We start from the raw sequence: 22,083 nt of genomic DNA on the forward strand, positions 1-22,083 counted from the left end.
TGCCTGGACCTGCGCTTATTTGTTGACATATCCATCATATGGCATGTTTCACTTAGGGCTGGACAATATATACGTTGTACTGTATATATTTACTGTGATATCAGACCATATACTGTGGAAGATTAGGGATATCATTAAATCCTGATAAAGCATAACTATTAAACTTCTTTAACTGGACATCAATTTAACCACCAAATATATTTATGGCAACTCAAGTGAATATCTGGAAACAACCACTGATGTATTCCTAGCTAAATCTGTTCTGGTTATTTCAAAAAGATATGCTACATGTCTGAATTGTTTGATGGTGTCTAACTGCAAAAATCGTTAAAGACATGGAACAGAAGCATGCATTATTGCCTGGTGAATAAATTACTGTTCATTTCTTCAGAGACATCCTCATTCTATAGATGAGAGAAGTTTGCTACATCTTATAGTTTAAAGTTTGACTGTTCTCTATTGATCTTTTATTCTGTTTCCTGGACTTGGTTGTTATTCACTCTTGGAGAAAACAGCGTTATACAGTAGAGCGACTCAGCCATAGTGACTCTGAGCTGAAAAACTGAGGGCTCTTCATCTGAACCTTTGAAAACCTCTCAGTCCCTGCCAGAGAGAGATAGGATCAGTAGACAACCCCAACATTTTCAATTTTGTGCTATCAGACACTGAGGAGATGTGTCAACACTGGGGTCCTACAGCAAGTAAACACAGGAGTCTGACAAGCAATAACCTAGATTCAACATCGCCTCCGGTCCTCTCCCACTGAAGGTCCACCACTTTCATCTCATTTAGATCCAGATCTGTTGATCAAAAAGGACGCCTATCGCCCCACAAAACAGAAAATGCCGATGAGGAGAATGCTTTCTTGGGGGAGTCCTTCATATCACTGAGGGATGTGCCTGTATGAGGCTGGGTCAATACGGGCTGAGGTGTGTACCATTTAGTTTTCCGAGGTTCCAGTTATTAGAGCATTGATGCTTTTAACGATGCACCATCCTGCATTTGACTGTCGGCTACTGCTCTTATCAAACAATTAGTGCGCATGGTTATGGTTTAGTGTTTATGAGCCGACTGACTTGATGATAGATGGTCAGTTTTTAAAGTGGTGAATTTTTTATGTTTTCAAGACCACAATGCATTACTGTATATTTCCAGTACCGTCTTTTCCTATCCTTTTTTTTTGTTTGTTTGTTTTTTTGCTTGTGCAATATTTGATGTACAACAAGAAAAGAAAGGCAAATCTGGTAAAATCCAACCCAAACTAATTAAACTTACGGTGGGTATTGACATTATTCATACTGTGTGTTATTGGCAGCATCCTCTGTATTGTTGCTCATAATAGAGTGAAGAGAAGCAAGTGAAGGTGGCTGCAGCTAAGCCAAGCAAAAAAAGTGTTACCGGGTCTAAAGTGAAACTCGAGAAAACTGTTGAATCAACTTTTCTTTTGTTAGTTTTTTAGCAGGCATCAGGAGGGATCAGAGGGTAGAATAGTTTGAAGCCCAAGACGACTGTGAAGTCATTACTGTGTGGCACAGTCCACTGAAGAAACACTCCCTAAGAGATTCAAATCTTGCTGATTAAAATAGTGGCTCATAAGCCTTGTATGTATGTGTGTATGCGCCCATGTGCCTGCACGTGCGCTGAGTTGAATGTGTTTAAATGCCTTTGTGGGTGGCTGCATGTGTGTCTGTGTGCTTTGAGACGCCTAAATACTGAAGTTTTTAACATCAAAGCTCTTAGAGGATTTAAGTGCCAAGAAAGTTGTAAGTTATGATGGTAAGTGATGTCCAGCAGGGACTGTTGATGAGTTGCCCTCAATAGAAAATAGCTTTGAAACTTGAATTTATGAAATACAGCTTCCAAACCGCCTAAAGTGTAGCCTGATTCAAATCCTCTGAATCACTGCCCACATCTCCATTTTAGTGCAGTGAGTCAAAAAAGGTTTGGTTTTGTTCTTGTGAATAACTGTTTGAGACACAATTGAGCTTTAAAGGGTGGGACCAATCTGCTGTGCCAAGCTCTGTCAGGAATTATTAAACATCGTCAGAGACAACAGCTTAATCACTGTTAATGATAAATGTAATGCTCTAAATATAAAATGAACACAAATGAATCATGACGATGTTTTAAAATAGGGATGAGTTTACCTTGTACTGCAAATAGGCACAGGTGGCTGAACACATACCTGGCTTTAACTGCTAGCAATCAACCTTAGCTAACATGTTAGCGAATAATAGGGCCATGCATCTGTCCAAATGAGTTTGTTTTTCCTCATATTATCATGACAAATATGTTTTTCCCTCCCTCATATTATCATGACAAATCTCATGCAGTGTTAGCAGACACGGACAACCGAAGACTTCCCTTACTTTACTTGCTAACCACAAACATTAGCTAACATATTGGCAAACAATAAGGTCTGGCTTCTCAAATAATTCTCCTTTTATAATCATGACAAATTATTTTCACCATCATATTTGTCATGACAAGGGTTAGGGTTAGGTAATGTCAGTAATGTGGGGAAGTATTCAATTCATGTTGGACGCAGGACTCTACGGCTGATAAGTTTGTTGATTTAGCCAGTTAGCTTGATAGCCTGACTAGCATGTGACCATCTGTTATAAGGGTAACAATTATTTGTTTTTTGGTTTAGTAAAATATCTTCTTTAGTTTTTTTAATGTCAATCCCATAAAGCTATGCTCTATAGAAAAAAAATATGTCTTGATTTTTAACCAAAAAAACCCCTGTTTTCTTTGTAACCTTTTTGAACATTCCCTACCTGTGCTTTGTGGCAGAGTAAGTGTTGACTGAAAATGTCATCAGAGCAGCTGGAAACTAGGGATTTGAAAGGGGAAAATCACATCCTCCCCCCTACAGAGAACATTTAACGAGATGGCAATGTCAGACTGGATAATGGAGTCTGAATATAAGCTACCTAATATAATTTTACTTAAAGTGGAGGGCGTGCACAGTGTGTCCTGTATCTCTTTGCTCAAAACCAAAACACAGGCATCTAATGTAATATTATGTATAGATGACAGTGGATGATCCAGAGGTTGCAGATTTGAAATGCTAATCTTGTTTCTGTATTTTCTACTTCTTTTTTCCCTAGTTCCTCCAAAGATATACGACATTTCCTCTGACATCACAGTAAACGAGGGCAGCAACGTGTCGCTCATCTGCTCAGCCAGTGGGAAACCCGAGCCGACCATTTACTGGAGACACATAACCCCATTAGGTGAGTTCACTTCACCTCTCACATGGCTATGCTAATGAATGGGTAGATGGATAAGTGGACAGAGCGATGGATGAATAGAGAGAGGAAATGAGGAAGCATGGACAGGATCAATAGGTGATAGACTGAGGACGAGGGAGGACTGGTAGTTATGTTGCAGATGAGGAGATGGAGGGGGGGAAGGGATGGAGCTGGAGATAGATGAGGTTGGATGGTTTCATGACAGAAGGAGGGAGGGGGGATGGATAGATGTTGTAATATATTCAAGTGAACATACAGTGTCCTGGAGAGAGGGAGACCTGAGTACATATTGAACTCCTGCAATGCGTTACCATCTAGCATTTTGTTTTAAAGGGCAGTAGCAATGGTTCATTTATTGTCAGCCATTGCCTCACCTTAGTTCTGAGCAGCTGCAGAGATAGAATGGTAAGATGGAGGGGAAGTTTTTTTTTTTTTTTTTTTTTCCCTACAAAAAATCAGACACCTCCAGCTCAGTTTATCTTTGGGATTGTCTAGATCAAGCTTTGTAGTGAAATGATTTGTTTAAAAAACAACAACAAGTAATTCACACACATGCAGCATGACAAGTGTTCAGACTCATTCATAGAGTGGCCCACCCCACATAATAAGGCCTGCCTAGCTCAAGCAACCACAATCTGCTGCTGGCTGACCAAATACGAAAAGACAAAAAAAGGACTGCCTAGTTGCACTTTAATGAATATGAAATGTACTAACATCTGTGCAGTACAACCTTGATTCTGAAATTTGGGACACTGTGTTAAACAGCAGGAAGCAGGAAGCAGCCATTTGCAATGAAACGCTTTAAAGAAATGTTCCTGAGCCCATGTAATGTTCTGTCATATACAATCATGGGTGAACCTTGCCCTATCTTATGGACAGCCAAGCTTTTCAAGGATGCCCCTTTCAAACCCCATCATAATACAATCAGCTGTGAGCAGTAAACCTGTTTACCTGTCGAGGTGATTTTTGTTTGAAACATGTTGCTTGCAAAAATTTAGAATATATTTACAAAAATCACTGAAGTTAATGAGGTAAAACCTTCAATATATTGTATTTGCATTGTTTTCCATTAGGTGTATGTCAGAAAGGATTGGAAAAATATTCTGTTTTATGTTCAATACAACATCCCATTTTTGGGGAAGGGAATCGCGGTTGTTATTTAATGAGTAGTTCACATTTCCTGAGTTACTGCACCACCAATTTAACAATTCCATGTGCAGTTTCTTTAAAAAATGTCTTTTGCAGTGCTTCTGCAATGTAAAAGCTAATTCATCATTTGAAAATAGTCAAATATCTATCAAAAAACATTTTGAGCTGTTGAAATTAGCAGAAAAAAGGTACCCCCTTTTAAAACATAATCCTGGAAAAAATGACCCATACACTGTAAGAATTAGAATATAAAAAATAAGAATACCTCCTCAAATGTTGCCACTTCTACACTTCCCTCTAACATAAGACTCTTCAAGCTTAAACACACAGTATAAAATACACGCCATGGATTTTACTTCTTGCTAAAGGCAATGGTTATTGTGTTGGCACAACATATCCTGCCACAAAATCAAACATGTTGATGAGAATTGGGAATTTCTCATTACTGCAGGGAGATCTCCGATTTTCTTTGGCAGTTTGTAAACTATCATTTAAGGTGCATTAAGAAAGAACATCTTTAATATTATCATTATGATTTATTTAGATGGCGACTAGGCAGAGCGCACATACATCATTAAGTGCTTTGATTACTGAATCTTCCCTTTGAAAACTCATTCCAAAGCATTTAACTGTTGCTGCAGAGCCCCCACCCAGCCACTTCTCGTCCCCCCTCATTTTCATATTAATGGATTAGAGCCTGCTGTGCTTATCTGATAGCTGTGAGGATGACTGCATTTATCTTATGGCTGTCAAATCCTCTCTGGTGCTTGCCCTGATTGCGTTAGGGGAGTTTTCAGAAGATGATCAAAAGAGCCATCCTCAGAGTCCGAGTGGCAGTCACTCATTCTACTTTGAAGTGTCCACACTTTGAAGTATGCCAGGGAAGAAATGATATGCTGGTCAAATGAAAGGGCCCGGGACTAAATGTAATCACAGAGTGTCTCCCAGCACATCAGAAAAGAAGCCATTTGCCACGGGATCTTTGAGTCGGTTATTGTAGAAAGGGCGAATTGACCAAAGGACGTGATACAACTGAAAGGTTGTAATAGGCTAATTACCTATCGATGGAATTCCATTAAATCTGTTGGATATGCAGAACAGTCTGCTCCCACCAATGCACAGGCAACCTGAGTGTGCAGTCACACCGATATGGAAGATTCCAATATGGAATTTTATAATAAAATAAGGAGACCTTCAACCACCAGCCGAAATACTTGAACTACCATAAACACATGCAGTAAAATGAATACAAATGCACATTTTTAAGGATTTTAAGATGCCAAATCCCAAGTCAAGCACTTATGGTTGGTAGCTCGAGCAGGTCACCAACCCGAAACGTCAGTATTTGTTGAGTTGAGAATGCGATTCTTAAATCAGTTAGCATTACACACTTAAAACCTAATATAGCCATATCCTCTGTAAGAAAGTTATGAAATCTTTTAAAAAATATATATTAAATATCAATGTTGAAAAAGCTCTGTCCTTTACCACATCTGCTTTGGAAATTGGTGTTTTTGTATACAACTAAAGTCTGAAGATAATGTTCAAACAATTTAATAAATATTTTGTTTGTTTTAATGAGGATTTATGAAGATTGACATATAGTGAAACAGTGCTAATTTCTGCATTTCAACAATGCAGTCACTGCAAATAGACAGAATAAATTCTCGAGCAATCTAAAACTTACCGCTCTTTTAATGTTTGTGTTGATGAGAGCTGTCAAACTGGCAAATTGAGTCTCTTAATTTGCATGTGTTTTAGCTTATTTTAAGTGCACTTCATGTGTTGTTAAAGTGTTGCTTTTACCATTTGTGTGTCTATTTGCAAATCATGTAATGAGCTGTGTTGGCAATACATGGAAGGATGTACTTGGTATCAATCTCCAAGTAAAACTATAGTATTCAGAGTATAATACATTGTCAACTTTCATAGTTTATTTTTGGTCATACTGAACACACATTGATCACACTGAATTGTGGTAAGTATCATCAATTATATTAATACCAATTATACCTGATTGTACCATTACACCCCCAGCATAACATTTCAGCCACTTGTATTTGGTAGAAGTAACAGCTGCTATTGACATGAGGCCATGCAGGGGAAATTGCTGTAAAAGTGACAAACAAGTATACAAGGCAAGTTATATTTGCTGGACTTACTCCCCTCAACACTCAGCCATTTTGGGGTGGGGGTGGAGATTTTGTGCACTGTAGATAGTTCTGCTGCAGCAGTCAGTGAAGTTTGACAGAATGATAAATTGCCCTGACTGACTGTCAAGTTCCTATTCTGTGTTTGCATTATTCCCTCTCTCCCCGTCCTGCCAACCAGCAAACTGCCAGCTAATAATAAACTTTGTGCATCCAGTGAAGTGTAGCCATAAACTGTTTATTGAGACATTAATTTGGCTCAGTATGTGTGCACATATAGTCGATGCATACTCCTCAATTAGAAAGATGCAAACTGAAGCGAGTACTTGTAACACGTAGATCATCTTTGTTGACATGTGACTCAGAGAAGAAATGGTGCCGGCATATGTCGGGAGCCGAATGTGCTTAAAAAAAACATTGCTGTTTTGTGTAACAGTTTAATTACCCATGTAAAAATCTGCTTGACAGCGAAGTCCTCGGGAATTTGGGTTAATTGGTGCATGTTAAGTTCGCTTAAGACTGGAAAGCCTGCTCAAGTCCCCATCTGGTTAAATCTGGTGGTACAAAGTGGGTGTTTGATGCTCTCTCCCTACCCTTGAGCAAGGATTTTACCCATGACTATTCCAGTGATGCAGCTCAGTCAGGAATTTAAAAGCATTAATGGAATCTGCCTGGTTTGTATGTATCAGTGAGTTAATTTCTAACCCTGTGGCTCCTGAGCTGGGCATTTAATGTTATTAAAACATATTCTCAATCAACTTGTTGGGTTAACTGAAAAGGTGAATTTAAGCAAGAGATGCCATTTGAAGAACTATGTTCATGATGCACCCAGAAGCCACTTTGTCGTTATCAGTTTAGCTCTTGACATGGCTACTTACTATACTCCTAAAGCTCACAATAGCTCAGGTGAAGTGTCAGCCTTTCAGGGTATTGCTGCCTGGAGTACTGTGCTATGGTTCCTCACCATTCCCTCATAGGTCATAGGGAGGGGGGTGAAATAGCTTTTAACATAGTCTGTTTCATTCCGGTTTGGTTGGGTGGATAGCTGGATGGCTGGGCAAAATTGCTTTGATAAGCTTTTTCCATTGAGATTTGAATCCATGGGATAGAAGTGTGACCTTTGAAAAGGCTGACTAGAATACATATTTGATTGTTTCCTGTGATAGGACACAGCTGGGACACATTTTTCTCTCTCTTTTCCAAGCAGCTACTGTACAGATATCAACTGCATACTGTATGCATTGCCTTTTCATTTAAGTGCACAAGGCATATCTTCCCCAAAACACCCCCTCCATCTCCGGGGAACAGGCAGCGGCATCTTCCAAACTGACAACTCACTACAGTATGTGTATTGTTACTTAAACTTGCTTAGTCCTGCACTAAGTGGCAACAGCAAGTGCATAAGTACAGTAGCTCTGTCAATTTCATGTTAACAGTGCGCTGAATTATTCAGACTTTACTTTAGATCACTGCTACATACCATGAGTTGTCACTGTAATTTGGCAGCTCTTTAAGAAATGCAATGCAAGTTTTTCGCTGGGCTGTTCACCAGGGATCTCTCATTCAGCACCAGGTTCCTTTTCTCATAGTTTGCAATGAGCCAATGTGCAGTTTAAAGGCTGACTCTTGAGCATGCTTTAAACAGGATGGGAAGGTGAAAGATAGAGAATTATGCACCACATTTCGGATTTCAGATATCAACAGCGGGAGCCGTGTCTAACATTTCCCCATTCAGCTGTTGAGCTGAGTATTGCGAACTAAAGAGGTGCTCAATGGGCACACGCTTTATATGAGTGTCTGTAGCGTGATGAATAGTAGACCTTTTTAACTCAAATATGATATTGAGTTACTGCCACACTACACACATTAAATGGCATTTGGCAGCCACAGACAATTTCTTTCCCGACAGCCACTTTTTTGAACACCCACCCAACTTTTGAAAGTTCCATTAAATTCAAATCTATACTTTTGATCTTTGTGGTGAATTTGATCATCATAGTCTTTAGGTCTTGAGACTACTTTCAATATTAATGAATATGAATGGCTTGTCCACTTGGGCAGGACAATAAACCCTAATGTGGTAAATGGTCAGGCCAGGACATTGCTGTCAAAGTAGCTCACTTCCATTGATGTGTGAGGATGCAGGTGAATAGGTGAATGAAAGAGCAATTTAGCTTTAGCCACAGTCCACATTTGCTTTCATATCCTTCTGCTAATGGTTGGTTAACTGGAGATTAGGCATGGCATTTCATTTTGGAATACAACTGAAAAGACCAAAATTTATTGTCTATCTTTTGTGTGCAAGAGGCAGAAGTGTGCCTTTATGCATGTGCAGAAGTTAATTTTCAAAAACGAAACACATGATAGTCCAAACAAGAAAAACACAAAATTAATAAATACATTTTATTTTCGAATGATCTACTCTGGCCACCACACCAATTTGAGGTTGTAACTGATGAATTTAAAATAAATAATCTTGTCAATTTTTATAACGAGACACTGTTGTGAAGTCAGCAGCCCACAAATAGTGAATGCCTCATTATTTTTTTTTATTTTTATTTTTTTAATTCATTGTAATTTTTATCTGCATTTGGCACGTGACAGGTGCTTAATTTGGACCCCGGCTGTAGCTGCTGAATCTTTTGATAAATGACTTGGTTTATCTTTCAGTCCTTTGTGTATGAAATTTCATTTTCAAATGTTCTTGAATTGCGAGACAAGTGACAAAACAGGATTGGCACAAAACCAGAGAATTTTGGCACTTGGATGGTGAATGGCTCGTGATAGTGTTCGTTTTGACACTGATGTTTTTCTGAATTGGATCAGTATATAATTATAACCATAGACACATACTATATTTGTTTTGGCTCCTTTTTTTGTCGCTCGTTCTTAATATGTAAGGGAAAGATGGTTGAATATAATCTTTGTTTTCAGTTCTTAAGTTCATACACTTATTGCAGTGTGTTACGAATTCATGCATTAGCCAGGCTAAACAGATTGACTCAGAATAAGAATAGCCTCGGCACAGAGTCCACTTTTTATTTAATTGTTATAAACTACAGAACTTCAAGTGAAACTCTCGCCAAAATGCAACCTAGGCTTTTTTTGTGAATGTATATGAGTCAAACCTTCGTGTAAAAGCATAATTACGACGATAGAGGCACTTTTAAGATTTAGCATATTTTCATTTCGGGTCAAGCTCATTTTCAATGGAGTGCTGAGGCACTTTACAATACCATCAAAATCACTATTTGTAAAACACAAAGAAGACGACATGAAACTTTGCTCGTAGTATTACCAGGGTCTCTACACGTGAACACGAGCACTGAGAACATTGTTTGTGTACACAGAGTTTACTAAAAAGAAAGTTTGTGAACAACTCACTTTAACAGTAGCTTGTTCCGCTTGCAGTCGTCATGGCAGCCGAGAAGTATTGATCTCTGAATGCGACGTAATCTGGAGGACAGTTAAGGTCAATTGTGGAGAACGTCGGTTTTCAGATGATGGTGTTCACTCTAGGGCCAAGATACAAAATACCATCTCTGCATTACTTCACTGACACAGCCATACTGACGCTCTACGGTGAAACTACAACAGAAGTTTTGGACACTTTAATGAAAGCGGGTAGGTAGGTAGCCATATTTTAGTATGAGAATGTTGACATCTGAGTTATTTAGACTGGAATCAACAAATTGATTAATGCATCACTTCTAGATCACACAACAAATTAAAAACGTCGATCAGATATCTTCCTCGTTCACGTCAATTAATTTGCTTTTTTCTTGAACTTGTGATTCAGTATGTTGATTTGCTATACAGTATGAAATATGCTACTCTCTCCACTCTGTTGGGTCCAGAATCTGAAATTGTGTTTCCTGCTGACAGTGCATTAAGCTAAATATGTCTACACATAAAAAGTGAGGTAATTCTACAGGTCACTCAGGTGGCAGCACATGCAATCAGACATGACTCAAGGCTGCCTTGGCCCAGTTCCACTGTCTGGATTTCTGCAGGCTCAGATTGACAGCCGGTACGTAGGGTAGAGGCTTCTGTATCAGGGCAGACTAACTGCCTGTTTTGCAGGTAGCCCCTGCACATGTTGTGATTCAACCCCTAGTTCTGGCCCACACCTTGAGTTGGGGCCAGAAGGCAGCAGCACACAATGTAGCAGCGTGGGTTGTTCTCCATTTTCCGGAGTTAAAAGGATAAATTGATGTAGAAAATGCTGCTCTATGCTATAATGGATTCTTCAGCGATGCCTGCCCTATCTGTGTATTGCAGCCCTGAAGGAAGCGTACTCACAGCTCCCCTACACAATGTGGGAAATTGCTTACTGCAACGGGACTTAGCCAGCATTGGCACTGAATGTGAAATTAACCTTGCTATGATTTCTTTAATTTGCTTGGAGTGACATCTCCCTCAGGTGAGAGGGGCCTTTGTCACTCTCTCAAATATCTGTCAGCATGCACTAGCACATCAGTCATGTTAGGTCTCTTGGTGGTTTTAACACGAGATGTTATTTTTTTCCATCTCTTATTTTTCATATACAGGCTACATAATCCTGTGCTTGTTTTTTGTTTACTGTAATGTCAAGGTTGAGCATTTAACGTGATGTTCTTCAAAGTATATATCAAGGATGTGACTCTTGTTTAATGGCTGCTATGACCTTTGCAAAGCCCCCTTACTGTTGTAATCGATCGGAATACCATTTGCAGTGAGCGCAGGAGGATGCAACTAGATCTTCCATGAAAAAGATCTACTGGCTTTCATTTATCAAGAAAGACTGCAGCCTAATTAGATTTCTTTTCAAATGGAAATGTATCCATTTGTTTCAGAAGTATCTGAAATTGTATATTGTTCAGCTCTAAGGCCACATCTGCTCAGGAAAAAAAATAAACCAATCTGTCTTACAATATTTGTTATAATTAAGCCACTCTTCATTGTTCAGTTTGGATGTGGATGGTATGAGCACATCATTTTCTTTTTGTTTTGAAGCATTTACAATGCCAGGAGTTATCGAAGTGTTCATAAATCAACTACATTAAAAATAATCTCAAACTCACGACTCACTATACTGCAAGACAGTAGTTGAATTTCAGCACTGTAATAGTCTCCAGCCACAATAAATATTTATCTCCTTGCAATACATGTCTGTGGCAGGCAACATACACCTACTTGCACAGAACTCAGTCCACAAAGTATGTGTTTATAAATACATATCCTGGGCTCAATACAACAATCCTCCTCATACCAGCATTGTTATAAATCAAAACTCATATTTAGTCCTATATCTGAAATTGACTTGTTTTCCCTCAGTTTCCTAATCCTTAAACATTGCAATATTCTCACTTTATTTGGCCTCCATTCTGAGTTTCCTCTAAACTTTTACTTGCTTCTTATCCTACCAAATTTATCCAATCATAACTTTGTGCAACGTGGACCATCTTTTGGATGTCTTTATTACAGTCTAGCTGTAATAGAATTTGTCTGTGGTGTGAAAATTAATTTGGCAGCAAAGACAGAAACAGGGAGTAAGCCGTATCTCTCTATTTTCTCTCCAATCATAATCAAAATTGCTTCAGCAAGCCGGGAAGACAAGTCCTCACTGTACCTCGCCGCGATGTACTCTGTTTGATTTGCTCATGATTTAGTTATGCTAGAGATTGATGCTAGCAGCGAAAGTTATTTTCTGAGTTGCTTCTTACATGCACTTTTACACATTGTCACATTGTAGTGGTAAATCATTTAAACCTTGATGCACTCACCAATGGGACTATAGCTTGTATGAATAATCATTAGAAAAAATCTGTAGTGTGATTTATGCTGTTCAATTATCATTGTTTGCACTTCTGGAGGGCTTTTTCTGTGATTCAGACATCCAACACGCAAATATTAAGTGATTAGGATTACATTTCTTTCAAGCTTTTTTTTTTTTTTTTCTTTTTCTTGTTCAAGCATGCAGAAACATTACATCTGCACAGCTCAGAAACAGCAGAGTAAAACGGAGTGGTTCCAAAACAATGTCTGATGAATAGAAAGAACAGGGATGTGCAATATGAGAGCACAATAAAAGTCTGATAATACCCAGTGGCATTTTGTGGGTGCGGCAAAATTGATATAATCATGGTGATGATGTTATGTCTCCCACCCTGCTTCATACAGTTTAATCTCGGTGGCTTGACTAATGTCTGACCATATCAAAGATGTCATTCTAAGCTATTTTCACATCACAAAACTCCACAATTCTCTTCACATTGTAATATTCGGCTCCCTCAGTTTAATTGGAACCCTGCCTGCCACCTGTGGATATCACTAAAGGGCATTGTTGAATGTGGGAGTCATTATTACTCACACCTGTTTCTCGTGATTGTTCCAGTTGCATGGAACTGCACATGCATTTTTTTACAGCAGAAATGTTGACATGTACTTGCATGAAAACCAAAGGAAGGATTGATAAATATAATAATGGCTGCAATCTATTCAGAAATACCGCTCTAAGGCACTGGTATTGTGCGTACAGGCTTACTGGCATGCCTTACTGGGACACCACAAAGGAGCAGAGCCATCATTTTTTTTCATAAATTAGACCTGTGCTTCACCAGCTACAACAAGTTAGACTGTCTTTGCAGGAGTCCAAGTGCATTAGTCAATATGCGTATGCAGGTCATAATACTTCATACTACTACTACACTTCATACTTCTTTTTGTCCTGTGATATATTGTCCTAGAAATCATTGTAGCATAACATTTTAAGACCATTTTGTGCTACTGATATAAAATGTAATTGCAAAAAAATGCAAGGCCACCCTCTCAATGGATTCAGTTCTTAAGAACTCTAGAAATAGAAATGCTAAAAACCAAAATGCTTACAACGTAGTTGTCATTGTACAACACAGGGTTGCATAACAAAAAGAAGTAAACTCCTTGATGCTACACAAATATAACAAATATACAGTTATTTATGTACAAATTTACATGAACACCTAGTCCATCTTCTACATGTGGTCGGCATCTTCATATCAAGTAGTACCACCACTCCACGTGTGGAGAACATGGTCAGCTTGTAGAGTGCAACAGCTTGATATGAGATGTGGTGGATACAGGTCTCTGTGGGCACAACAGTCTTTTGTTTCACGTTGCTTGGCCAGCCTGACTCCCATATTTTTCATTTCCTTTTCCTGCAACCAGACATTAGCCAGGAGCAGCCTTAAACCAAGCTGGATAAGCTTGGCAGTTATTCTGACTCTCTTCCTCCTGGGACGGTCCAGCCAGTAAGATTGCATAGTTAAGAGGATGCTGTGGGGTGTATCTTCATCCAAAGCACCCGCATTCCTCTACAATGATGATGCCTCTTCATGTGCCGCTGTATGGTTAGTGTTAGATATCTTAAATAAATACTGGTTAAGTAGTTAATATAGTAATGAATAACATAAAACACACACCCAATACAATGATCAAAATGGGAAAAAAAACACAGATGCTGTTCTCAAGTATTATAATGGTAGGGGAAAGTGTACTAGTTATCATGTTGGCTAAAGTAACCAAACTCGCATGTAAACACAACAGGCAATATTAAGGTCTAGACTAGAGAAATGACTGACGTCATGTACATACATAAGATGACTTGATAAGATGACATATGTATGATCAGTCGATAAAGTGATCGTTGTGATCCACCTACCCTATAAGAATAAGTTTTTAGTGTTAGGCCAAGAGCAGGAAACACTTTTGATGGTTTCACTTGACAGACACTGCGTTTTTTAAAACGATAAAAGTGTTGCTCAGCATTTTTAGAATGCACCGGTAGAGATTTTGGTATGTCTTCCACACTGTAATGTTGGGCAATGCGATTGGTTAGTCAGAGAGATAGCCTGTGGTTACCACAGAGACAACTGAAACCTTTCACCAAAGCATAACTGAAAATGTAGCGTGGCACTTAATTTTCTATCAGGTGGCACTCGTCAAAAGTGTTGAGTGTCCAACCATAAATCAGGCTTCAAGAAGGTGTCTGAACATTTTCTATAGTTTTGATATTAGCTGTCAGTTCCCATAATTAAGGAACAGATGGTTCATATCCAGTACACTGATTTTATGCCTCTTTATTGCTGTGAATTATGTCATTGCCCAAATATTTACTGTATCCTCAGTCTTCAGCGATATTGAACTCACATCAGTTGAATCAAATGCGGGGTCTTTATTTTCAAACCAGTCAGCTGGAGGCAGTAAAATGTCCACCAGGAATGCTGTGTCATATCATTCAGTCAACCAAGCATAGGTGACACATTTAACACCCATTGTCTTATTCCGAAAACTACACGTCAGTAGCTTTGGAGAACTCAATTTAATTTCCCCTCTCTAATTCTTGAGCCTAAGTTGTCATTACAATGTTCTCTCACTCAACAGTGCCAGTAGTATAGATATTCTTCGTCTAGTCATAGAATTGATTTCACTTACAAATGTTAGTAATTAGATGGCAGGATTCTCTGGACTAAAAGGCTTATTGATGGTTACGAGAGCAAAACATTGTCTGGTCTATGGTGCCATACAACTGGATGTCAGACGGGGTGGCACCAGACCTGCTGCCTTCAAGAAAATAACTTCAGGCCAGATTAAATCAGGTAGTATTATGTGAAACAGATATGTCCAGTAGAGTGAAGTTGTGTTCTCCTGGCAAAAAACATTTCTGTTTTGGATCTCTGGTCATTAAAGTAAAAGTTTAGACTGTTCAATAGATCTCAGTGCTATAAAAGAATGAACTTGAAATATAATTAAGTAAAAAAAAACAGTAATAACTGAAAGGAATGGAAAATATGCATCATTTCATTAGAAAGAGAAACAGTTTTTTAATCTAGCACAGTCTTAACATTAAAACTGTAATGTACAGTATGAAAAATGTATATCAAAGTTAAACGCAAAACTTAACTTTAAAAATGGTCTCAATATCAGAAGAGTTTGTGTGCACACATTCAAAGGAAAATTGCCCATTGCAGGCAAATCTGTCCTTAGCAGGTGGAAACACAGTCGAGTTTTCCTTTTTCACAGTACAAAAACAGAGCAAATGAGTAAAGGCTTACAAATAATATTGGTGCCTCTCAAAACCCTAGTCAGTGGCATCCAGCTCTTGTCACCCATAGAAATATTTGTGATACACTGGTAGGCATAAGGAGACAAAGCCTTTATCTGCTGTCATCCTGTGGATCATACGATGCTGGAGCAGCAGCTCTCAGAATATGACTGTGTATTTCATATAAAGGTTTAATTTTTATTTTTATTGTCTTTGGCCATTGATTGCTTCAACATCCCTGAGGCACATCCCCAGGATGTGGCAAAAAAAAAAATGTCTTTGCTTTTTAAGCGGAAACCACTGTGTTGAAGTCAGCCATTTGGTAAATGGTATTCGAAGCATCAAGCATACTTGGCCTCATGGGTCAGTGCTTTTGATTTCATTGCCCCACTAAAAGACACAAGTCCACACAGTGGATTTATACATCCTATCGTAATTCTCCATTACAGTGAAATACAATGGAGCTGTGCATTAAGGGCAGTGTCTCGGTCAACCACATTACTTAGTATGTTTGGGGAGAGATCTATACAGGGCCCTGAGACATAAAGTCCTGTCAAAGTCCATAGTTCTTATATCATCCATAAGTAGGTAAATATAGTTAATTTATCTTAGAATACATCTTAGAGCAGATGTCACGGAGTGACAGTACCCTTTTGCATAGATTGTTTTCGATCTGTAGCATTGATCAATGTATGCAGTAAAAAAGCTCGACACAGTGAAGGCCTTTTGTTTTCAGGTTGTCAGTCCTATTCTTGTGGATACAACATCTCTTAAATGCCTTGAGGGGGTGTCTTTAACCTTGGCACACATTTGTACTTGGACTCCAGGATGAACTGAGTAGATTTTGCAAGGAAAGGTCAAAGGTCAATGTCACTCTTACCTCGTAACATCCCGTTGTCTTGGTAAGAATATCTCAGCAACGCCTCAGGGGACTTCAAATGCAGCACACATATCCACGTGATTTCACAGTTGAGCTGATTAGATTGTGGTGGTCAAAGGTCAAGTCTCAACAATTCATGATAATCATGACAACATTCAACTTAAATGTCCAAAAGGATAAAATAATGAAGTGATGACATGTTTTATGCCATAGGTCAAAGGTAAATTTCATTGTGACATTGAGTCAAAATGTTCTTGCCTTTATTCAGAGACATATCTCAATGACAGCAACTTGATTGGTGCGCAGAGGCGTACAACCGCAATGTGGTCATTTTTGTTTGAATTTGTGTCAGGATGAGTGTAAGCAGAAACAATATAGCGGTGATAGTATGATCGGGCTCTTCACAGTGGAAGTTTGTCAGATACACATGACCATAACTTTGAGTACCCAGTATGTCCAACATGGCTGGCATCAGTTGTGATCCAAATGCCCTCTTGTTATATCATACAGTTCAAGAAAGTCTCCTGTTTAAATGGCAGTATAAATTGCATTAATTCTGCATACCATATGGAGAGACGACCAATGCTATATCTTGTTCTGTGCTGTTCTGAAGAGGTTATAATGTGGTGAGAGCTTGGTGTTGACATACGGTCTAATCAAAAGTTAAATAACACATTGTAAATAAAACTCTCTTTATTTCATACACACATTTAATTCCACAATATGACTCAACCCAAAGAGATTTCATTCCCACAAACACAGATGACAGTGAGATTACATTATTTTCTGATAGCACTGTTATTCTCAGCAGTATTGTTGCAAGAAAGACAGCTGGGCACTAAGATAAACAGACACTTCTCTGTTCATTCATCTTTAAAAATCTCATTTGAATGCTTCTTCTGGGCAGTTTTGTCTCTGTGTTTTGTCTTCAGTCAGGAATAGCAGTGCCGGCTGGGGTTGTATCCAAGCATATTAGGAGACCTACTTATTCAATGAAACATATAATATCCAGTTCCTCTGCATCTGTTGTAACTTTTATGGGTGTATTACTCAGGCTGTAGGTCTTAGCAGGGCTAATGAACAGGAAATTACATGCACTGAAGCTGTGGTGAGAATATCCACACATCAACCAGTCTGTTTACGTTAGATTTAGTGTAATCATTCATCATGCAATAAATTTGATACTGAAAAACTTTCTCCTACTTGTACTTGATAACGGATGCCTGTTCCCTTGTGGAGATCCTCAACTCTGTTGTTGATTTTGAGAGTAGCATGCTTGTACCTCACCTGTTCTGACCAAAGTAAAATTTCCCAGCATTTTGTTTACTCGAAGCATCGACGTTCCTTTTTATATGCACTTCACTTATGTTAATAGAGAATGCGTAAAGTTTTGCTGCACAGGTCTTTTTCTTTTGACATCAAACTCGAACTGCACCATTTGATCGCCATACTGACACACTCTGCACATCCCCTTCCACATCAGTGGGATTAAGTTTAAAAAAGAAAAAAAACTGTGTGCACCCAGCAAAATAAGAAATGCCTCTTCACTGGTGCAAAGCCCAGCCATGAGCCGTGCACCACCACAAAAATAGAGCTCTTTGTGTTATGTCTCCGTCCCTGTGCTCTCCTGGCATATTAACGGTTCTGTTTTTCCAGACACATCCGGTGCTTGTTTATGGATCAGTTTTTCAAACATTTTTCTTTCCTTTGCTGTTGTTTGTGTAGCCACAGATATCTTTGCCAAGACTTCATTGTTGCCACCACAACAGTGTGACAAGAAATGGGAAAGCTCATTATCGACAATGCCTTCAGTTTCAAGTTTTTTTGCAGCTAAAAAGCCACCAGGGTTGCAGAATAAGAAAGTGACATTATTATATAAGTATTCAGCTCACTTGGCAGGGAAGAGTGGCAGCGCTGAATGGCAGCACTCCTGAAGCATGAATTGTCTTGATTCTTTCTCGTCTTTCATGAGATAATGCTGAGTCAGTGTCAGGTCTCTGTGGTATCTTGAGCTCAGTTTTGCTCGATTGTGCACCCTGTTTGATTCCTATTCCTTCCAAATGCATCCACATATCTTCTATCTCAAACCACCATTACCACCCTGATAAAAAATGTATATAAATAGATTTCACACTGAGCACAACTGGGTTGGAAATTAATTCTGGTCAGGGGAGAATCTGCTACAGTCTCTCTAATATACATACAGTATTGCCTGCTGGGATCCTATAACCATTTATTACGCCCCGTCAAATTGGTTTCATTGTTAGTATTCCCAATTTCATATCTAGCTATTCATCCATCTGTCTGTCCCAACCAAGGAGAAATAGATACGATTTGATAACATGTCAATGATGAATATAGATACCTAATATTGGTGATCATATGCAGCTGGCCTGATTGACTGTCATTAACTAGACTTGGACTTTAACCAAACAGTTGATCAAATAACACTCATGGCTGAATCATTTCATTTTGTAGTTTAATATGTGAAATAGAGCAGCAACTAACAAATACTTTGAAAAGCAATTATTGATGAATGGTTTTGCCTATAAAAAGTCAGTAAAATAGTGATGTATTCATATCACTTTGATAAGCTACACCTATAATCAAAATATATTACCAAACTGTAACATCCAAAGTAAAAGTTTGTTGGAAGTAGCAATTTTTTTCAGAATGACAAATCAGGGCTGCTGTGTTGCCCTGGTCTATACGTTTTTGTTTTGTTTATTTTTTTTATTTTTTTTTTTTTCTAATTTAGTTAACCTATTCATATTCAGATTAAACATTTCTGGCCAAAACAGCAGCTTGAAAAAAATCACCCAAGAACAAACACACTTAAAGGTCTACTTTGAAAGAAAGGGAAGGCGACCAACCGAGAACCGAGATGAGCTGAGAAACAAAAACATTTTTCTTACGCAGTGGAACCTTAAAACATACAATTTCACATAAAAGAAAAAAAAGACCTCATACAAGCAGCAAATTACATCAAGACCGCTCCTTCGTTTGGTGCTTTTTTGGTACAGACTGTAACAAATGTCTCATCATCATGATTTTAATTGTTTTGTCAGTGAAAATTTAAATTGTGACGCTATAATGATCAGTCGCGATCATAATATATGTCAAAATGTTGTGTTGTGCAGCTCTAATATTGTAATGGTAAAGGGAATAATAATTTCATACAATCAAACTCCTCAAACTCAAAGATTTCAGTTTACTGTCTTACATGACCAAAAAAAGCTGAAAATCCTGACAATGCATAAACTGTGAGCGATGTCTATGTTTTTACTGGAGAAATGACTGCACCAGTTAATTGATTAATAAGATAAAAATGATTCAATTCAACAACTGTTCATTGCAGGTCTGTTGTTAGATAATATAATGAGTGACACATCTATGCTGAGACCGCTGGCACAAACTAGATTTACTCTTCTGTTCTGGATAAGATTGCGTGTTTCGTCCTGATTATTCTCACTAAATTATACTTGACACCATACTGTATCTCATTATTGCTTCATCCCAGTTATCACACTTTCAGCTCTTACTAGCAACACATTTACAAAGAGCCTATCATGTATCACCTCTAACAATGTTAATACACAGTATTTTAATGTTTCTCATGTTGATTGGAGTGGACATGTTTGTATGGATCTGGCTTCTTAGGCCTGCTAATATGTCAGTCACGGCACTTTGCTGCTACTGCCTTTGGCTCCGTTAGCTAACTATAAGGCACTGACGTGTGCATTGAGCCATCAAATTTGTCTATCTTCCAGGAAGTATCTCTAACTGCATAGTGTGGAGTTGAGTAAATGATGAGTGGGTGACTGGGAATACACCATTATTTCATTTCCTGCCACCATATCAATAGGAATGGATCAATGCACTGTTAATCAAATGCTATTTTAGGAATCACAGAACGTAATCAGGAGTTCAGTAGAAAAACCTAATCACTTTGTATCTTCTACTCAGATCTAAACCTGAAAGCTATTAGGTACAAATGAGGGTTTTTCCCACATGCTAACCATAGGCTACAGAAAGCCTCAAGCTGTATATACAGAAGGTCTGTGTGTGTGTGTGTGTGTGTGTGTGTGTGTGTGTGTTTTGTGTGCTGTGTTTGTATTCTTTGTAGACACTGTGTAAGTACTTGTCCTCCATTTTTTCTATTTCCAGCCAGGAAGTATGACAGTGGCGAATATCTTAACATCACCGGCATCACAAGGGACCAGGCTGGAGACTACGAATGCAGCGCTTTAAATGACATCGCCTCTCCTGACACCAAAACCGTAAAAGTCACAGTCAACTGTAAGTATATCTCTTTCTGCTTCCTTCACTTCCCTATTTCTTTTTTCACACACTGGCCTCGCAGACACATGAAAGACACAGGGCCAGACTTCAATGATGCAAGTGTCATGTCCCTGACGGTCCACCTCAAGAAAGTATGCCTTCCTGAAGTTTGAGAAAGTAGAAAGCTAGAGCTTGAAGTTTAATATTTAATGTGAGAATTCCCTTTTTGTCTGTGCATGTAGGTGATTAATTCACACTAAGGAAAGGTCTGACTGTTCTAAGCACTATTCCATTATGCAGGTAATGAGTCTTTCAAAAGTGTGAGGAGACAGTAATGAGGAGTCAGGGCATTAATGAATGATACTGGGCTTTGGCTGTCATGGTCACATGGAAATCACCACTCGTAGGCATGAGCAGGAATGGGTGCTTGACAATTATTGCCATTCCCTCTCTTTTTAAAAGTGCTCCTTTACTTCACTGTTATTCATGGAGGTTTCGCGTAGATGCCCAATGCTAAATCTCACTTTTGGCACAGCTTATCAGGCAGTCGGCCACAGAGACAGAGGGCGGGGGAAGGGAGGAGGAAGAGCGCAGGAAGAAAGGCGCCTCATGGCCCACTTACTGAGTCAGATCCTGAAAGCTAATCATGCAAGTTTTCTAATTGAGGTTTTAGGAAATAGAGTTATTTTGTTTCAAACACAGATATGACCATTTCTTTATTTATTCTTTTTTTCCCCTTACAAAACTTTGAATCCAATGAGGCTTGTACTTTATTTCCACCTCTCTGTGTTAAGACAGCTTTCATTCTGGCCTCGTTATAAAACAAAGTCTTATGGCCATTATTTCTGCGTAATGCCTGGCTCTAATGAGCTGGGTCTGAGTAGAGTTTTTTGGAGACCGGTTATTTATAACTCTACTGAGACATGGCTTCAAGACCGAAAAGTGCTTTGACAACCAGTACTGTCTTTATGTTGCAGAACAAAGGAGATATTCACAATGATTGATAAGGCATGTCATAGTCAGACGCTGAATTTTAAAGCGACACAGCAGGGGTATGAGGGTTTAGTGTCCAAACAGAGTGAACTGATTAGGAAGACTTTCCTTTGCTCGGACAAAGTCACCACAGCTTGAGCAGCAGAGCGACACTCTGGGTGGGAGTGTGCTGTAGTTTGTCAAGTGTTAAAGCGGTATTTGCCCAGAGTTATCTGAAGCTGACAGAGCTACAGAGCCGTTCCCGTCAATGACCAAGTACTCATTCTTTCTTATTGACCTGTAGCACAGAGGAGAATTGTCCAGGCATCT

General features: G+C 38.8%; 1 protein-coding gene across 5 annotated transcripts in view; it reads left to right on the top strand.

Moving 5' to 3' along the window:
• Positions 1-22,083, top strand: part of negr1 (neuronal growth regulator 1) — a 150,663-nt gene that overhangs the window by 66,651 nt on the left and 61,929 nt on the right. For all 5 annotated transcript variants that reach the window (XR_005077743.1, XM_037114689.1, XM_037114691.1 and 2 more), the window contains exons 3-4: positions 3,114-3,239; positions 20,668-20,799. Coding sequence is in view for 4 of the 5 variants with exons in the window: in XM_037114689.1 (XP_036970584.1) it covers positions 3,114-3,239; positions 20,668-20,799 (258 nt within the window). In the remaining variant the exon portion in view is untranslated. The remainder of the gene's footprint in view (positions 1-3,113; positions 3,240-20,667; positions 20,800-22,083) is intronic.

This window comes from Acanthopagrus latus, chromosome 11, assembly GCF_904848185.1.
Source record: "Acanthopagrus latus isolate v.2019 chromosome 11, fAcaLat1.1, whole genome shotgun sequence".
Lineage (NCBI taxonomy): Eukaryota > Metazoa > Chordata > Actinopteri > Spariformes > Sparidae > Acanthopagrus > Acanthopagrus latus.